The sequence below is a fragment of the Nanorana parkeri genome, unplaced genomic scaffold (assembly GCF_000935625.1).
Source record: "Nanorana parkeri isolate BGI_ZX_2015 unplaced genomic scaffold, ASM93562v1 scaffold609, whole genome shotgun sequence".
In the NCBI taxonomy this organism is placed as follows: Eukaryota; Metazoa; Chordata; class Amphibia; order Anura; family Dicroglossidae; genus Nanorana; species Nanorana parkeri.
This window is the reverse complement of record NW_017306877.1, coordinates 576,043-593,053: the sequence shown is the minus strand read 5'-3', so window position 1 is coordinate 593,053 and position 17,011 is coordinate 576,043. Positions and strand designations below refer to the sequence as shown.

The 17,011-nt window shown below is 47.1% G+C and overlaps 1 protein-coding gene across 1 annotated transcript in view; it reads left to right on the top strand.

The window, feature by feature from the left end:
• The window catches only part of CHST8 (carbohydrate sulfotransferase 8), a 189,097-nt gene that overhangs the window by 156,650 nt on the left and 15,436 nt on the right, over positions 1-17,011 (top strand). The window contains exon 3 of the mRNA XM_018562893.1: positions 16,072-16,091. Within this exon, the coding sequence (XP_018418395.1) occupies positions 16,072-16,091 (20 nt within the window). The remainder of the gene's footprint in view (positions 1-16,071; positions 16,092-17,011) is intronic.

The following is a 17,011-nucleotide window of genomic DNA, read 5'->3' as shown; positions in this document are numbered from 1 at the left end:
GGGTGAAGTGGAGGGGCTAAAAAATAATATATAAATACATATACATAGGATGTTCCGGTACTAATATCACTATCGGGGCCGATACAGGGCTTGTACTCATGAAAATGCCCCGATACTAGAGGCTGATACTGACCCTTTAAATTTTTACACAAGAGCCGCTGCCTGAGGTCCCGCCCTTGCTGCACCCGCCCACACAGCCCTGGAGAGACCCAAACGCAGCCCTGGTGAGACCGCACACAGCCGGATATTAATACCAGGGCAGCCTTCAGAAATTTCAGGGCCCCTTACACGGCTTTAGGACGTACATTTACGTCAACCCGCAAGAAGTGGTTAAAGAAAACACACACAGCTTAATTTATAAAAAAAAAAAAAACACAACTATTAGAAGTAAAAATAGTTAATTAAAAAATGTCCCCCTCTCCTGCTTACCTGTTTTGCAGGAAGGGGGGCTGCATCCCTGGGATTATCCTGGTCTGGTTGTCGAGCGAAGGATCAGAGTGCTCTGCACTCTGGCTGGTGCAGACCATACTAATCGCTCCCTGACAGTCAGTGGTGGCACCACGAGGGGGCGATCAGTATGATCTGCATCAGCAAGAGATGCAGCGCATACCGATTCCTCTCTGGACCACCAGGGAATGATTTCCATTTAATATATTGCCATTTTGGCAATATATTAAATGTAATGTGGGCACTTGCCAGGTTTAAAGATGGCTGCCGCTACTCGCGGTACCCCCCTGACGACGGCCCTGATTAATGCTGTATAATCATGGATTGATGGGGATCTGTAGTCCTCTACAGATGGTTGCCATTCTCCATTGATGTATATTCATGGATTGATGGGGATCTGTAGTCCTCTATTGCTGGTTGCCATTCTCTATTGCTGAATAATCATGGATTTCTGAGATTTGTAGTCCTTTGTTGCCGGCTGCCATTCTCCATTGCTGTATGTTCATGGATTGATGGGGATATGTAGTCCTCTATTGCTGGTTGCCATTCTCCATTGCTGTATAATCATGGATTGAGTTACAGATGGTTGCCATTCTCCATTGCTGTATAATCATGGATTGAGTTACAGTTCTTCCTAATTATAAAGAAACTGCCCTAAAGTCTGTATTGTTTTAGAAAAAATGTCACATGCCCCTTTAAGAAAAAGTATCGGTAATTGGTATCGGCGAGTACCCGAAGGACATCCCTAATATATATAGATAGATACGTAGAAAGAAGCATTATGGGTATCAAAGAGAGATAAATGACAATATAGTAGTGCAGCTGGCCACCTGTGGCCCCCTTACAAGAACCGCCAGCCCACTACAATCACCATGAGCCTCCCTATACCATCACCCCGTATGTGGTCCCTCTAAAACTCACTGAGCGCAGCACACTGACTGGACCACCAGAGGGCAGTGTTTTCATGTGTGCCAATGGAAGTGTTTAGGGTACATACCTGCTAACTTTAGAACCTGAGAAAGAGGTCCCTCTTTGACCGGGAGGAGACCTGTGATGCAATTCAGCAAAGTGGGGATGGCTTAAATGCAGGAATGGGAAAACGCCGGCCCCCCAGCTGTTGTGGAACTACAAATCCCTTGAAGCACTCCAAGATTCTCACAGCCACAGGCATGACCCCCAGAGACAGATGCATTATAGGAATTGTAGTTTTACCACAGATGGACGTTGCCCACCCTGGCTTTAAGGGGAACTGTAGGAGGCTGAGCCTATACTGTTAACACAGGCACCAATAAACCTCAAGACAAAAGGATCGCTTTAAAAAAATTGAACCTCTTCCATTTCATTTAAACTCCTGTACACAGAAAATGGACAGAGAGCTAACAATTGGCCTGAGCCACCAGACAGCTTGGTCCAGCTGCTACCTAGGCTCTGCACAGGCAGTAACTGCTGGACAGCTTGGTTTGGCCGCACCTATGTCCTGCATGTGAGGTACCTGCTTGACCGGGCTGCCACCTTGCCCTGCGGTTGTGGGGCATGTCCTGGGACTGCGTGACTAAGTTCAAATCCTGAGACGGCCACCAAATCTGTAATGATTGGAGGGCATCCAGGGCAGCAACCAGTGCCGGACCTGACACTTGGGCGCCGTCTTTTATTGCTAAAGCTACTGCAAGCGATGGGTCCGATCCCTCCCAATTGCCCCTTCCAATTCTAGTAAAACAGTCCTAGATTGAAGTCCCTAAATGAAGCCAGACTTAATTGTAAATCAGTGACTCGTTACTAACTGATAAACAGGATATTGGTTTAATATAAAGAACCGCCGCATGGCGAGTCAACGCTGGTCCGGTGGGAGGAGCTCCAGGTGGGGTCCTAATTTAGCTGGCCGGAGACTGCCAGAGGATCTCGACACACGTGGGCATCGGGGCATTTTGACAAGTACAAACGCCCTGTTTTTTCCGCCCTCACCCTGCAGCGCCCTCAGGCGGCCGCCTGACTTGCCTTGCGGTAGCGCCGGGCCTGGTCATTCTAAAGGGTCATGTGACTCTTCTACGTACAAATTATATTTATAGGTTTAGTTTTGCTCGATCCCCCAATTCTCTATACAATTTGTAATTTATCCGTTTAGCAGAAATGATTTTGCGATATCCACCCGATGTCCTCGTTCCTTTTCGTTCATTTGAACATCTTTCTTTCTGTTTCTAGGGGGTGTGTCAGATGTCCCCCAAGTTTTGGCCAAATGGAATATTAGAGGGAATGTAAAACCTAAGATGACAAATGTAACATTGTTGGAGTTGCCAGTCCTCGGGTGTGATGGCCGCATTAGTTTTCTATTCTCAGGCTCATTTCTCTTTGTCACCTGGTGATCCTGCCAGGAACACACTTCCTGTCCTAGGGTGACACTTCTCGCTGACTGTACTGTATCTATTGGGGAGCAGCGTTATCCTAGGGCAGGACTATAGAATGCCGCCACTTCTCCCCATAACATGATGTAACTAATACCAGTCAGTACAGGAAGCTGTTCGAGGGCACAAGCGGGGAGACCGGTGACAACGAGCGGTGAGTCTGCAGATAGAAGTGGGTGAGGGCGGGAAGTGGCGGAGGTAAGAGCGGGGTCTGGTGTGGAATCAGTGTTGATTTCTCCTCAGGACTTACTTTCACACACGTCACGTATATGGTAGTAGCGCTTCTTTACTCCCCTTTCTCTTTGATCCCCTTAGATAGATAGACAGGGCCGGATTTACTCTCCCTGCCGCACCAAGGCCAGTTTCCATGGCGGCCGCACACTACTGTCCGCCGCCAGGACACCTTACACCGGCGCCCGCAACTTCCCCACAAGGTCACCGCTGCCGCCCCGTGTGGGAAATCCGGGCCGATAGATAGATATGGGAGAGAGTATTGGGACCTGTGCCCTTGTAAAGGGTTTGCATGCACCTAAGGGAGGGTGAAGATAGATAGATAGATAGATAGATAGATAGATAGAGACACATCCTGTCCTAGGGTGACGATACTCACTTGCTATACTGTATCTATGGGGAGGAGCATTCTCACCCTGGACTGGGACAGTACTATAGAACACCTTCACTTCTCCCCATAACTTGATGGGCTGTTTTGTAGTCCTGAGAAATAGCTGGACACAATGTGATGGATAGAAAGATAGACAGACAGAGAGATATGAAACTGATGGATAAATAGAATAAAATAGATGGACGGATGGATAGATAGAATGAGATAGATGGACAGACAGACGGATGGAAGGGTAGATATTCTTTATCTTAGATGTAGAAGCAGAGTTGCTCTTTAGGTTCACACGCCATAAACAACACACAATGTAAAAGATAGATAGATAGATAGATAGATAGATAGATAAATGGATGGATGGGGGAGAGAGGATGGGGACCTGTGCCCTTGTAAAGGATTTTCATCTGAGAGCGTGGAACCCCCAAAGGGAGGGAGGGTGGGGGACTTGTATCCAGATAGATAGATAGATTTTAGATTGATGAGAGAGAGAGAGATGGAATGAGATGGATAGATATGAGAGAATGTATCATTTTATCTGAGATAGAAGCAGAGTTGCTCTTTAGGTTCACGTATATACATATGTTAGGCTATAGATGGATACAAAATCTCTATGAAAACGAGGCGGAATCCTTTTTTCTATGTGGGCTATGGGAGTGGAGATTGACTTTGGGAAGTTCCGCGCCCGGTGTGGAAGCGGGCTGTTTATGTAGGCCAGTTTATAATGTGCCGGTGGCAGACACACAATCTCCATAATCAGTTCTCCTCTATGCTCCGGCACGTTTCAATATGGGTCCTGAGCATGAAAGGGAGATTTAATAAGATGCAAATCCTGGTGGCACGGACCCGGCCACATAATAATGCCTTTGTCTTGGAGTTTGTGCTTATTCTAATGTCATTGGTTAAGCTTCCAGCAATGATTTCTGCATTAGAGATCAGCGCTCGCCGGGTCCACTGTGCCGCAGATCCGAGACTGACTGTTATGGGGGGGGGGGGGGGGGGGAGGGAGCTGCCATGGCTGACCTCCTTCTCATAACGCTGGTGGCCTGACTGTTATGTTGATCCTCCGACTTTAATACTTTCTAAATCACTGATTCAGAATAATTCTGCAGATCGGAGATGTTGAAGAAAAGTCAGCAATCCTTACCTCAGTATTTATTCCGGGGCTGTGACTCCAAGTTAAAAGTTCCACTAGTGCCCCTAGATAGCACTGGCGAGTACAGGACATTCCTATACTCAGTGCCAGCTCGGGGCTCTACTGCTGTGTGAATGGCCACAGAACTTCTATACATGGAATCCAAAGTGTTGCAGCAAAGGCATGAATAGTCAACTGGCATTTCAGGATAGGAAGCTGGTATGTGAGTGGGGGAGGTAGTATGTCCCCTGTCTCTGACTGTCTCCTGCAGTATATGTCCCCAGTCTCTGACCATCTCCTGCGGTATATGTCCCCAGTCTCTGACCATCTCCTGCGGTATATGTCCCCAGTCTCTGACCATCTCCTGCGGTATATGTCCCCAGTCTCTGACCGTCTCCTGCAGTATATCTCCGGTCTCTCACCATCTCCTGTAGTATGTCTGCAGTCCCTGATCATTTTCTATTATATATCTGCAGTCTTTGACCATCTCCGGTAGTATGTCTGCGGTCCCTGACTGACTCCCATACGATGTATGCAATCCCCCTTCTATCCTGTGCAATATATCTGTAGTCTCTGTCCATCTCTTGTAGTACGTCTTCGGTCTTTGACCGTTTCCTGTAGCATGTTCCCAGTCTCTGACTATCTCCTGTGGTATGTCCCCAGTCTCTAACCATTCACTGCAGTATGTCCTCAGTCTCTGACCAACTCTCATAGCATTACATACACTGAATATTATATGTTGCCATTTGGTAATGTCAGCAGCCATATTTGAGGCCCCCTGCATCCAGAAAGTTGCCCCACTGGTCTACACCATAGTAGATAACCTGGGCCAGTTATTCTCATGTTGGGAACATTTAGCCAGGCTGCATTTTCCCCCCATAGGTTGTTGCCGCTCTAGCCGTTGGTGAGTGATCTCTGGATAGTGGTGGACACTTCGACAATATCGGCTCAATGCAGATGAACATATCGGCCGCCATTAATATCTGCAGCTCGTGTAAAGAGAACCATTACTCAGAGAAGATGTAGACTACCAATGCTGATCCCTCTTTCTAATGCCTGGCTGTAAAACCTGCAGTCTCAGTAGGTGCACCATACATGAATGTATACATCAGAAGAGGGGCGGAGGGAACTGCCACCAGAATTGGGACAAGTTTTTGGGGGGCTTTCTTGGCCGGAGCTCTAATCCGCTGCATGGCCTATTGTGGAGGCGGACATTCCGGTAAGATAAATGGATGATTTCCCATCAGATTCTATGCAGGTCTGGGCAAGTCTGTAACCAAATCAAGCTCAGATTAAACGATTTCGGAAGTGTTGCAGTAATCATTGCGTCGGGCTGTCTCTGGAGATGTGTTCACGCTGTTAATTAGTTGCTGCGAGCGTAAATTACATCGGTATCAACATGGCTCACAATTGCATTTTCCCTCTGATATGAACTCATCGCTTGGAAATCCAGCCAACAATTAATTACCCGACATAATAAATAGTGAGCCCCACGGCCGGGGCTGACGTGCGTGGCCAGTGTCGTGCAGAGACGCTAGAACACCTCAGTGGTGCGGCTTCGTACTGCTGATCTGCAGTGTGTCACCCATGCCTTGCCATTCTTCTTCCAGTATGGCATCACGGCAACAGCTAGTACACTAAACTGTAAACAAGCTCCTCCCCTAATTTGGTGTGTCTCCATTTGATGGCAGCTCCCGCAGAGTGGTTTCTCTACTGTTGTATTACCTTCAGGGCTCATTTACACCTTTGCATTTCCATCGCTGGGTGGGGTGCCATTTGGTTTGAATGGCACCCTATTGCTCCAAGGCAATGCATGTGTTGAGGCGGGCAGCAGCACATATCAGCGCACATTAGTGTGTTGAGGTGCATTTTATTTAAAAATCAGTTCAGCCAAACACACCACTGATCATGGTGGTATCTCTCGCATGCTGCTGGTAAATTGCTCTTGCTGTCAGCAAGTGACTTTTGTAGCTTCAGGACATTCCATAGTTCAGAGGCAGGGGCGCACAGCTTTAAAGTGTATCTGAAGCCAGTTTAGATTTATTGTGTGTCTGCTGGGGAGATTCACCCCCTCCGTCCTGGTCAGCTTTGTCACTCGGACTGAAATTAATGGAAAACCCACAATTTTGAGCAGGCATAGAGGACAAATCTTCCATTGGGGACACCTATGTCAGTGACAACTGAAAAGGGGATTTCCTCTCCTTTTGAAGAGACATGACCTCTTACCTCCTGTTCTGTATACAGATCGTGTAAGTAACTGAATTGGACTTGGTATTCACCCCTTCCAGTGTGAGTGCTGCTGTATAGGGGACTGTAAGGGCAATACTAGGAGCCAATTGAGTAAACTGCATCCAAGTCTGCTGGAACGGAACAAACTGACAGGAAGAGGGAGCAGAAAGATTGGCAGACCCCCGCTGTTCCTTTATAGTCCAATCAGCAGGCTGGTGGTGAAGAGCTGACACCACTACATTCCTTAAGGGCTAGTTCACACCAGCCCCAGTTCATTCAGGCCTAATTTGGCCCACTGGATCGCATCCCGGCCGGCTCACTGCGTTTTGGGGCAGGAGTGGCCATTGAAGTCAATGGCACCGCAGCCACGCCTCCCGTCCGTAGTGCGATTGCACAGAACAGGAACGCAGGCATTGATTTGCCACGCGTTTCCGTGCGGTCAAATAAAATAGTGCATGCAGTATTTTTTCTGACCGCACCAGATTGGAACGCAGGCATTGATTTGTGGGCAATCACACTGTGGGCCGGGGGGGCGTGGCTGCGGTGCCATTGACTTCAGTGCACCGCCATGCCCCCTCCTACCCCAGAACACAATGAGCCGGACAGGATGCAATCCAGTGCATTCTGGCATCGAACCAGAACGCACTGGGGCTAGCCCTAATTCTAAAGGATAAAGTGGTGTCATCCACCTTATCAGAATTTTGAGTTATTTCTGTCTCTGACAATAGCACGGTGCTGCCATGCTCCTGGAAGGGCTGCTCCGTGTCGGGCTTAATATTTAAAAAAGTATGAATGACGCCTTGTACACCGGCGCGGCTGCCTTTTCCAGGGAGCCTGTGGGGATAAAAATATAAATGCTTCGCTGATATTAAGCTGTGCTGTAATATCAGCAAAGCTGTGCTGCATAATGGGGCTGAATGGACTGAAATACAAATCCTTTGGCAAGTAAAACCGTTCCCTTTATACACTGCCTGCCAAAAAAAAAAAAGGCACCACCTGGATTTAGCTAAGCACATAGGTAAGTGTTATGATCTGGGGTTGCGTCCGTTTGTCACGTCTAGGTTCAGCAACATTATGTCCCCAAAAATGAGGTTAGCTGCCGACCTGAATATACTGGTGGCCAGGTTTTTCCATCAATTGATTTGTTCTTCCCTGGTGGCACATTGGGTGTATTCCAAGATGACAATGCCAGGATTCATCAGGCTCAAGTTTTGAAAGAGTGGTTCAGGGAGCATGAGACCTCATTGTCACACATGGATTGGCCACCACAGAGTGCAAAATCTTACCCCATTGAGAATCTTTGGGATGTGCTGGAGAAGACATTACGCAGTGCTCAGACTTTCCCATCATCACTACAAGATCTTTGTGAAAACTAATGCAACTCGGGCAGGAAATAAATGTTGCTTGTCGAAATGATGCCACGGTGAATGCGTGCCATAATAAAACCTAAAGGCGGTCCAACAAAATATTAGAGTGTCCGGCGTCCCTGGAGTTGGGTTTTAAATATCAGCGAAGCATTTATATTTTCATCCCTCCAGGCTCCCTGTAAAAGGCAGCCGCGCCGGTGTGCAAGGCGTCATTCGTACGCTTTTAAATATTAAGCCTGACACGGAGCAGCCCTTCCAGGAGCAAGGCAGCACCGTGCTATTGTCAGAGACAGAAATAAGTAGAAATTCTGAACATGTAACACCGCCGTTCCGATTTTCCTCCAGAGACCGGAGAGTCCCGCGTCCTTTCATCCAACTTCCCGGCGCACACAATGTCATCGCCAACATAAAGCACCTCTGCTCCGCGCGGGGTCACTTGCTTCCTGACGTACACTTGATTTGACTTCTGTTTGTAGCTGGCGTCGGCTCTCATGCTTTAAGTTTGTCGCCGGCAGCGTAATGGAAGATCAAGCCTCTGATTTCCGATTCGCCACAGACCGGGGTCGGCGTGCCACTTATCAGCCCTAATCTGCGACGACTCAATCTCTCTCCTCCCAACTCCGATTCTACATTAGCGAGGCCCTGAGAGTTTACTCCGCGGGTTCCGGGCTGTGACATTTCAAATCTAGATCTGTGTCCTTTAACAAGTATGTTTCCAGCGGTAAATGCTTTTCCTGCAAATGCCAACGCCACACATGTCGCCTTATAATTACTAGGTGACCTGACGGTGAGTGGTGTTTACTGTGGCCAGCGTTAAAGAGATCCGGCTTCTGCTAGAGTCTGAATGTTCAACCATAAGTTATCATAACCGTACAGGTTGGCTTGTAAGAAATTGGCATTCGAACCCTAATTTAGCTTTACGTACCTGGTCTGAGACGTCAGCCTTGAGGTTGAAGGTCACCTAAAGTTTGATGCCCTAGGAGGCCAGTCTTCTGGTTCGGCCAAGCAGAATGGGTGGGGGCATGGTAAAAGAAGTTCAATTAAAATTATGATGGCCGTACTTTGTTTTTCTTCATTATTGGAAACAAAATGACTTATAACTCCTTAAAGCTGAACTCCGAGAAAACCAGTGGGCCCTCCACACTGAACTGGTATTGGTTAGGGGAGGAGGTGAAATTCCTTGCTCTTGCAAGTCTTCTTTGCTGCCCGACCACTTGCAGTTCTCCAATATCATGACTAGTGGTCCTGCATTGTACTTGAGGACACTGAGAGGCCTGCCCACATCCCAGTTGCTAAGTAGCTCTATTTTTAATTTTTCAAAATTGCAGTTCAACTCGTTTCAGGCTGCAATCCCTCTATCGGGGCTTAAAATGCTGTATAAGATGGAAGAAGTGGAATCAGTATTACTAATTAAAATAGTCCTTTCCTTCCACCTTCAGCTTTCAAAGCTCCCATAAGGGAGGTGCAACCTGACCCTGGAAATGGGTTAACCTGTTTTTTGGGATACGTACAATGGAATACATCATTTTCAAACTCCAGATCCTTTAGTACGGAGCTCTAATTCATCTATTTTCCTTCTGAGGCACCAAAACAGGTTGACCCTTGCTCGAGAGCCACTGTTCTCCTTTAAAAAAAATAATTCACTCCGCAAGTCCTACACTGTATGGCCAAAGTTTGTAGACACTTGACTATCACATATCTACAGTTTGGCCAACAGTATGTGAATACTCCCCCAAATGATTGAATTCAGGTTTTTTCCAGTGAAGGTTCTGTTAATACTACAGTATACAAAGACATTGTCGACAATTGGGTCTTCCAGCCCTGTTGTAACAGTTTGGTGAAGGCCCTTTTCTGTTCCACCATGACTGTCCCCTGTGTACAAAGCCAGCTTCATAAAGACATGGTGTGACCAGTTTGTTGTGGGGAACTCGAGTCATCTGCATGGAGCCCTGGCCTCAACCATACTGGATACCTGGGATGAATTGGCATTGTGAGCTAGGTCTTTCAACACCAGTCACTGACCTCATAAATGCTCTTTTGGCTGAATGGGCCCAAATTCCCACAGACACAGTGCACAATCTTGTGGAAAGCCTTCCCATTGGAGTGGAGGCTGTTAGAGCAGGGGCAAGTCCATACTAATGGCCATGGGTTTGGAAAGAGAAGCATCAAGTGTGCTGGTCAGATGCTCACAAATTTTTGGGTATGTTGTTTTTTTTTTAGGAGCAATCTCAGATTTAGCACCTCCTATCTTAACATCAGTTCCTAAAGATCCTCTGCCAGAGGCCATGAGTGGCCTATCTGAACATCTACAAAGCAGATGCAGGTAAGGATTTGAGATGCATCTTAATAAAATTCATACAATGTACAAAGCTGACCTGGAGGGATTTTTTTCTTTCCCCTCGGCTTGGAATTTCACGTTAAAGCAGCTCCTATTACATCAGCTAATGGGTTTACAAGTGGCCAGTAATTGCTGTGGCGTAGCAAGAGAACAATTCCTCCCCATGCCCAGTGGGTAGAGATGTTCATCGCTGCTCATGTTAATAAAATTTATGGTACCCTGCCATGTTGCAAACTGACTGGAGGATTTAGATGCTGAGAATGTCAAGGATTCACTGGAATACTAAACTCCGATTTGATTACAAGAGGAAGATCTCCGGCAATGTAATTTTACTGGCGGAGTTCATCGCTCTTCAAGCTTCTCTCCTGCATGTAGAGGCAAACGTGATGTGACACGTCTCTGTTGTAAGCGCACCAGCTGCAGAGAGACAATACTTGGGAGTCTTCCTTCTAAAGAGGTATCGGAGCGCCATGCCATCATGTTAAAATGTTTCCTCAGTTCTACATCTTTTAGCGCAGAGAGAGAGAGAGCAGAGCCCGTGACACTGATCTGTACGAAGACACGAGAACAATTAGTAGTATTAGCATTGTTGAAGCATTGCAAGGGCGTGCTGACTACATCTTATAAAGCTGCTCTCCCTGGCAGTCATCACAAAGGCAGCGGAGGCATCAGTAGCATTTTGAAGATCTTGCTGGCCTCTGCTGTGACTGTGAACACAATGTTTTCCCACTCAGTAGTCGGTGAAATCCAAGGGAACCTTTTAAAGGGACGCTGTCATGAGGGAAGTAAAGGCTGTGCCATTGCTGACCTCTCGAGGAAAATGCTGAAAGGCTGAATAAAGAAACCTAATGCAGCCGCTGCATGCAAGGACTAATGAGCTGCAATATATTCTAATTTTGTTCTTGGGGTTAAATATGCTTTAAGTACTTTTGAGGCACAGGTCAAACGCAAGCATGAGTTTCAAATATGCAGCAGGGGGCTCCTTCTCTCTATAACCTATTCCAGGTTGGTGACTTGGAAAGCGTTGAATCCAAAGCTTCGGCCTGACAGCTCGCTAACTTGCTAGTTCAGCATTGACAACCTCCATGATTCTCCATGTGATAGTCCCTTTTAAAGGTCAGACCACCCATAAACTATTCATTTATGCAGTTGGTGGAGGCTGGTGGGCAGTTTCTCCATGTCTTCCTATTCCCCCTGTGGGGTGCAGTGTTGAGATTTCTCTGCCATAGATCCCAGCTCAGTTGTCACCCACCTTTTTGGGGGGAGTTTTTGTTAACCTTGGGTAGTGTTCCCACACCCCGTGTTGCATAATTTAAATAAATAAAAGAACCAACAAGAAAAGTGAGACCCAGTTCTGATTTCTACAGCAATCACACCAGGGAACCCAAGCAAGAAAGCATTAGATGCTCTTACTCTCCAGCATCGGCCAAAAGTAAAATATGGATTTTGGGTGACCTGTAACAGGCTTCATCTAGAACGTTTTACATAAAAAGTAATTAAGTAATTACATTTCACCCCCATAGTTGACTTTTCTGTGGTATAGAATTTCTGAGAAGTCCAGAATTTTGTACACACCAAATACCCCATGGACACTATATTCTCAACATTCCTACTTTGGTAGATGTGTTTTGCACTGTTAAGGCCCTATAGTTCTTCTATGGGGGGGTTTTGCCTTCCCAGGCCAGACCGAGATGATGTCATTGGTCATTGTCATGATGTTATTCTACCTAGGATCTTCAGACACCACATTGAGCCCAGAAAGTTGTACATATCCAGGTTCTCAAGCCTAGTGAAGGTGGCACTCAGGCTTAAAGGAGATCTATGGGGTTAAGTCTTTTTCCCATAGTTCTCCTTAGGGTAACGGGAGGACACAAACTAGCGTCCTCCCGTCACCCTAGGCTCAGTATACCGCGAGCTGTAGCTCACGGTATACTGAGACGCCGCAGCTGAAGCAGATCCCGACAATTGTGCCGGGATCCGCCCAGCTGCGTAACTGACTGCTGGCTCTGCCTATCTAAAGGCAATGCCAGCTGTACCTGCCCCGTCCGTTCCGCCAGTCAGCGCTGGCGGATCGGAGCAGGAAGGGGGGAATCCAGCCCCTCCCCTGTCACGGCAGAGAGCCGTGACAGGATCGAGAGGTGAGCGAACGCCGGTATGTGTTCGCTCACCTCCCGATCTACTGAGCCGACCTGTAACCGTCTCATTGTCACAGGTCGGCTAGAACTATGAGGTGAGTAGTAAGCACTCACCTCATAGTTCTCCTTTAATGAGGACCCAATAATGACTGAAAGTAACTTTTATAGGAAATAGAAGGTATGTGCAGGTGTCTTGTGATGCCAACAACAAGGCAATCATGCCAGCTGGATCACTAGTCCACCTTACTGGCAATGGTGAACAATTGAAGTTGTAGTTGTAGGGAGTGTTGGGATATTTGATTGGGATGTCTGAATTCTTGCCACTGGCAGTTTTTCCACTCCAAAGAGTTTCCACTATGTCCTTGGTTTGTAACCGAGAAAGTCTGAGATTAAACCCATATATATATATTTATTCCAAGGTGACATAAAATACTTGATCACAAAGCCAAAGTAGTTTGGAGCCAGGGAGCTAACCCTTCATCAGGGCTTGTGGTGAGAGGTTAAACCACTGTCAGTCAAATCCTGAGGAGGTAGAGCAGGGGAGTGACTAGCAGTCAAGGGATTCAGAGCAGCCTGTAGGTGTCACTCACAATGTCCTGCTGTAGTCTCAGCTGGGAGCACGCTCATAAGGGTGGCTCCATGAGACCCTCCATCACAACGTAGCCACCCTTAAAGCAGAAACCCCAGTGGGTGATTGCAAAGCATGAAAGGCTTCAAGCAATGTAAGTGATCGTGTCTACTTTAATATATGAATTTTGGCACAGAGGGTTTATTAACCCTCCGTAGTCGGTTAGTGGTAACTGGCCATTTAGTCTGCTCTGTGTATGATAGCCAGTTGCCCAGTCCGTCTCCAGAGGGCTCCCATATTTTGGATGTGCCCGGTATTCCACATATATGGATGTTACTTTTCTATTTGAAGCCTGCCCTAGAGGACCAGCTAGAATACAGTTTTTCTTCTTTTGGATCTCCACTGCTTCTTAGAAAAAAGGCCTTGGTCTACCTTACTTCACAGCTTCTTATAGACAAGGCCTGGGTCTACCTTGCTTCACAGCTTCTTATAGACGAGGCCTGGGTCTACCTTGCTTCACAGCTTCTTATAGACAAGGCCTGGGTCTACCTTGCTTCACAGCTTCTTATAGACAACGCCTGGGTCTACCTTGCTTCACAGCTTCTTATAGACAAGGCCTTGGTCTACGTTGCTTCACTGCATCTTAAAGACGAGGCCTGGGTCTACCTTGCTTCACTGCATCTTAAAGACGAGGCCTGGGTCTACATTGCTTCACTGCATCCTATAGACGAGGCCTGGGTCTACGTTGCTTCACTGTATCCTATAGACGAGGACTGGGTCTACATTGCTTCACAGCTTCCTATAGACGAGGCCTGGGTCTACGTTGCTTCACTGCATCTTATAGACGAGGCCTGGGTCTACCTTGCTTCAATGCATCTTATAGACGAGGCCTGGGTCTACTTTGCTTCACAGCTTCTTATAGACGGGGCCTGGGTCTACCATGCTTCACTGCATCCTATAGACGAGGCCTGGGTCTACCTTGCTTCACAGCTTCTTATAGACGAGGCCTGGGTCTACCTTGCTTCACTGCATCCTATAGACGAGGCCTGGGTCTACCTTGCTTCACTGCTTCTTATAGACGAGGCCTGGGTCTACCTTGCTTCACTGCTTCCTATAGACGAGGCCTGGGTCTACGTTGCTTCACTGCATCCTATAGACAAGGCCTGGGTCTACCTTGCTTCACTGCATTTTATAGACGAGGCCTGGGTCTACCTTGCTTCACTGCATCCTATAGACGAGGCCTGGGTCTACGTTGCTTCACTGCATCCTATAGACGAGGCCTGGGTCTACCTTGCTTCACTGCATTTTATAGACGAGGCCTGGGTCTACGTTGCTTCACAGCTTCTTATAGACGAGGCCTGGGTCTACCTTGCTTCACAGCTTCTTATAGACGAGGCCTGGGTCTACCTTGCTTCACAGCTTCTTATAGACGAGGCCTGGGTCTACATTGCTGCACTGCTTCTTATAGACGAGGCCTGGGTCTACCTTGCTTCACAGCTTCTTATAGACGAGGCCTGGGTCTACCTTGCTTCACAGCTTCTTATAGACGAGGCCTGGGTCTACGTTGCTTCACTGCATCCTATAGACGAGGCCTGGGTCTACATTGCTGCACTGCATCCTATAGACAAAGCCTGGATCTACGTTGACAAAGTATTATTTGCTGGCGGTGTGTTCGTCTTCTCTGCAGACCAAACACAAGCCGTACACGTTCACCTTCCAGGTCGCCACCGAGTGACAATGAGAGTGTTATCCCCTTGTGTAAACACTGCTCCAGAGCTCTGCTAAAAATACACATTACCTCATTTTCCGTGTGAGGTAATGTGATCACCGGGAACGGGGAAAGGTGATAATTTATGGTGTCCCCGCAAATATGCACAGTGAAAATGATGATGTTAGCATGTTACACAAGGTGAAAGATCCTCAGGTAATGAATTCTTGTCAGCTGCGCTTCCTGCTGCTTCCTTTGGACTTTCTTCTGTGTGGGGCGGGAGAGGAGGAAGCAGATGTGTCACCGAACAGCTAGAGGAAAAGCTGGGAGGGAGCAGGAGCTGGGGGGAATATCTCTATTTTATTCTTGGCCTTCCAAAACCCGTCTGAGGACTGAATTTCTTCTTAGATTTTCTATAAACTGATGTAGTAAGGCAGGACAAGGAGATGGTTATATTTTGAATGTGGAGAAATCTGAACTGTCTATTGTGCTTGGAGGGAACCTTTCTCAGTGATGTCACCGGTCTCTAGTGTATGGATAGGCTGCATTCTCAGTGATGTCACTGGTCTCTAGTGAATGGATAGGCTGCATTCTCGGTGATGTCACTGCTCTCTAGTGAATGGATAGGCAGATGTCACCGGTCTCTAGTGAATGGATAGGCTGCACTCTCATTGATGTCACCGGTCTCTAGTGAACGGATAGGCTGCATTCTCAGTGATGTCACCGGTCTCTAGTGAACGGATAGGCTGCATTCTCAGTGATGTCACCGGTCTCTAGTGAACGGATAGGCTGCATTCTCAGTGATGTCACCGGTCTCTAGTGAACGGATAGGCTGCATTCTCAGTGATGTCACCGGTCTCTAGTGAACGGATAGGCTGCATTCTCAGTGATGTCACCGGTCTCTAGTGAACGGATAGGCTGCATTCTCAGTGATGTCACCGGTCTCTAGTGAACGGATAGGCTGCATTCTCAGTGATGTCACCGGTCTCTAGTGAACGGATAGGCTGCATTCTCAGTGATGTCACCGGTCTCTAGTGAACGGATAGGCTGCATTCTCAGTGATGTCACCGGTCTCTAGTGAACGGATAGGCTGCATTCTCAGTGATGTCACCGGTCTCTAGTGAACGGATAGGCTGCATTGTCATGTCGCTGGTTTCATGAATGCAGATTCAGCAAAGAAATCCTCCTCCTCTCTTGCATAGAACAGGTGCCGTTTAATATCTCCTATCTCTCTTCACCAAAAAGTTTTTTGCAGTGACAGCGCTGAAGATGGAAGATTAATCTTGATTAATTATGGGAGCGCGTGTGTGCTTCTCGGAAAATAGAGATTATTCCGTTTGCCTTTAATCCATTTAGCCATTTGGTGAAATAATGCATATTTACTTATGTAAATTCCCTTCCTGCACATGTTGATATTACAAACAATGAATGTAAATGTTCACATTCTGCAGCTGAGCGTCTCCCTGTCATAATATTAATGACACAAATAAAAATATTCTCTAGCATCACAGCGGCTCCCCAGCGATTCCGTTTATTGACGGCGATGCTGCTCATAAGAATCCCGCAAGATGTTCCGGCTCTGCTTAATGTTTGCATTGTAAGGGAGGTAATGTGTTACGGTTTGCGTAGTCCTAAGAGTTTCTGTATTCATCATCGTTTTGGTTTCCTTTGCTTGAGTCCGCATAGAACCGCATAAATACCTGTATTCTGTTCTACCTTAAGCTGAACTCCAGGCCGATATATAAGACGCAAATTAATACAGCTCTGTAATCATTCATTATGTTTTCTTTTTTTAAATGCCAGCAGTGCAAGTGCCTGAATATGACATGGTACCAGCCTCTTCCAGCTGCACAGCAGAGCTCAGACAGAGAGGGAGAAGCAGCACAAGGAGCCAGTCAGTTGTGCTGCAGTGCTCATATGCCAACAAATAGCATGCTGACGAGAGGAGAAAGCAGTGTGACACAGAAATTAGCTCATTAGTCTGCTCCTCCTCCTTTCACCGTCCAATCACAGCTTGGGACAAAACATGTAGGAGCTTCTGTAGGACAAAATTAGTTCTCTTCCACTTAGTG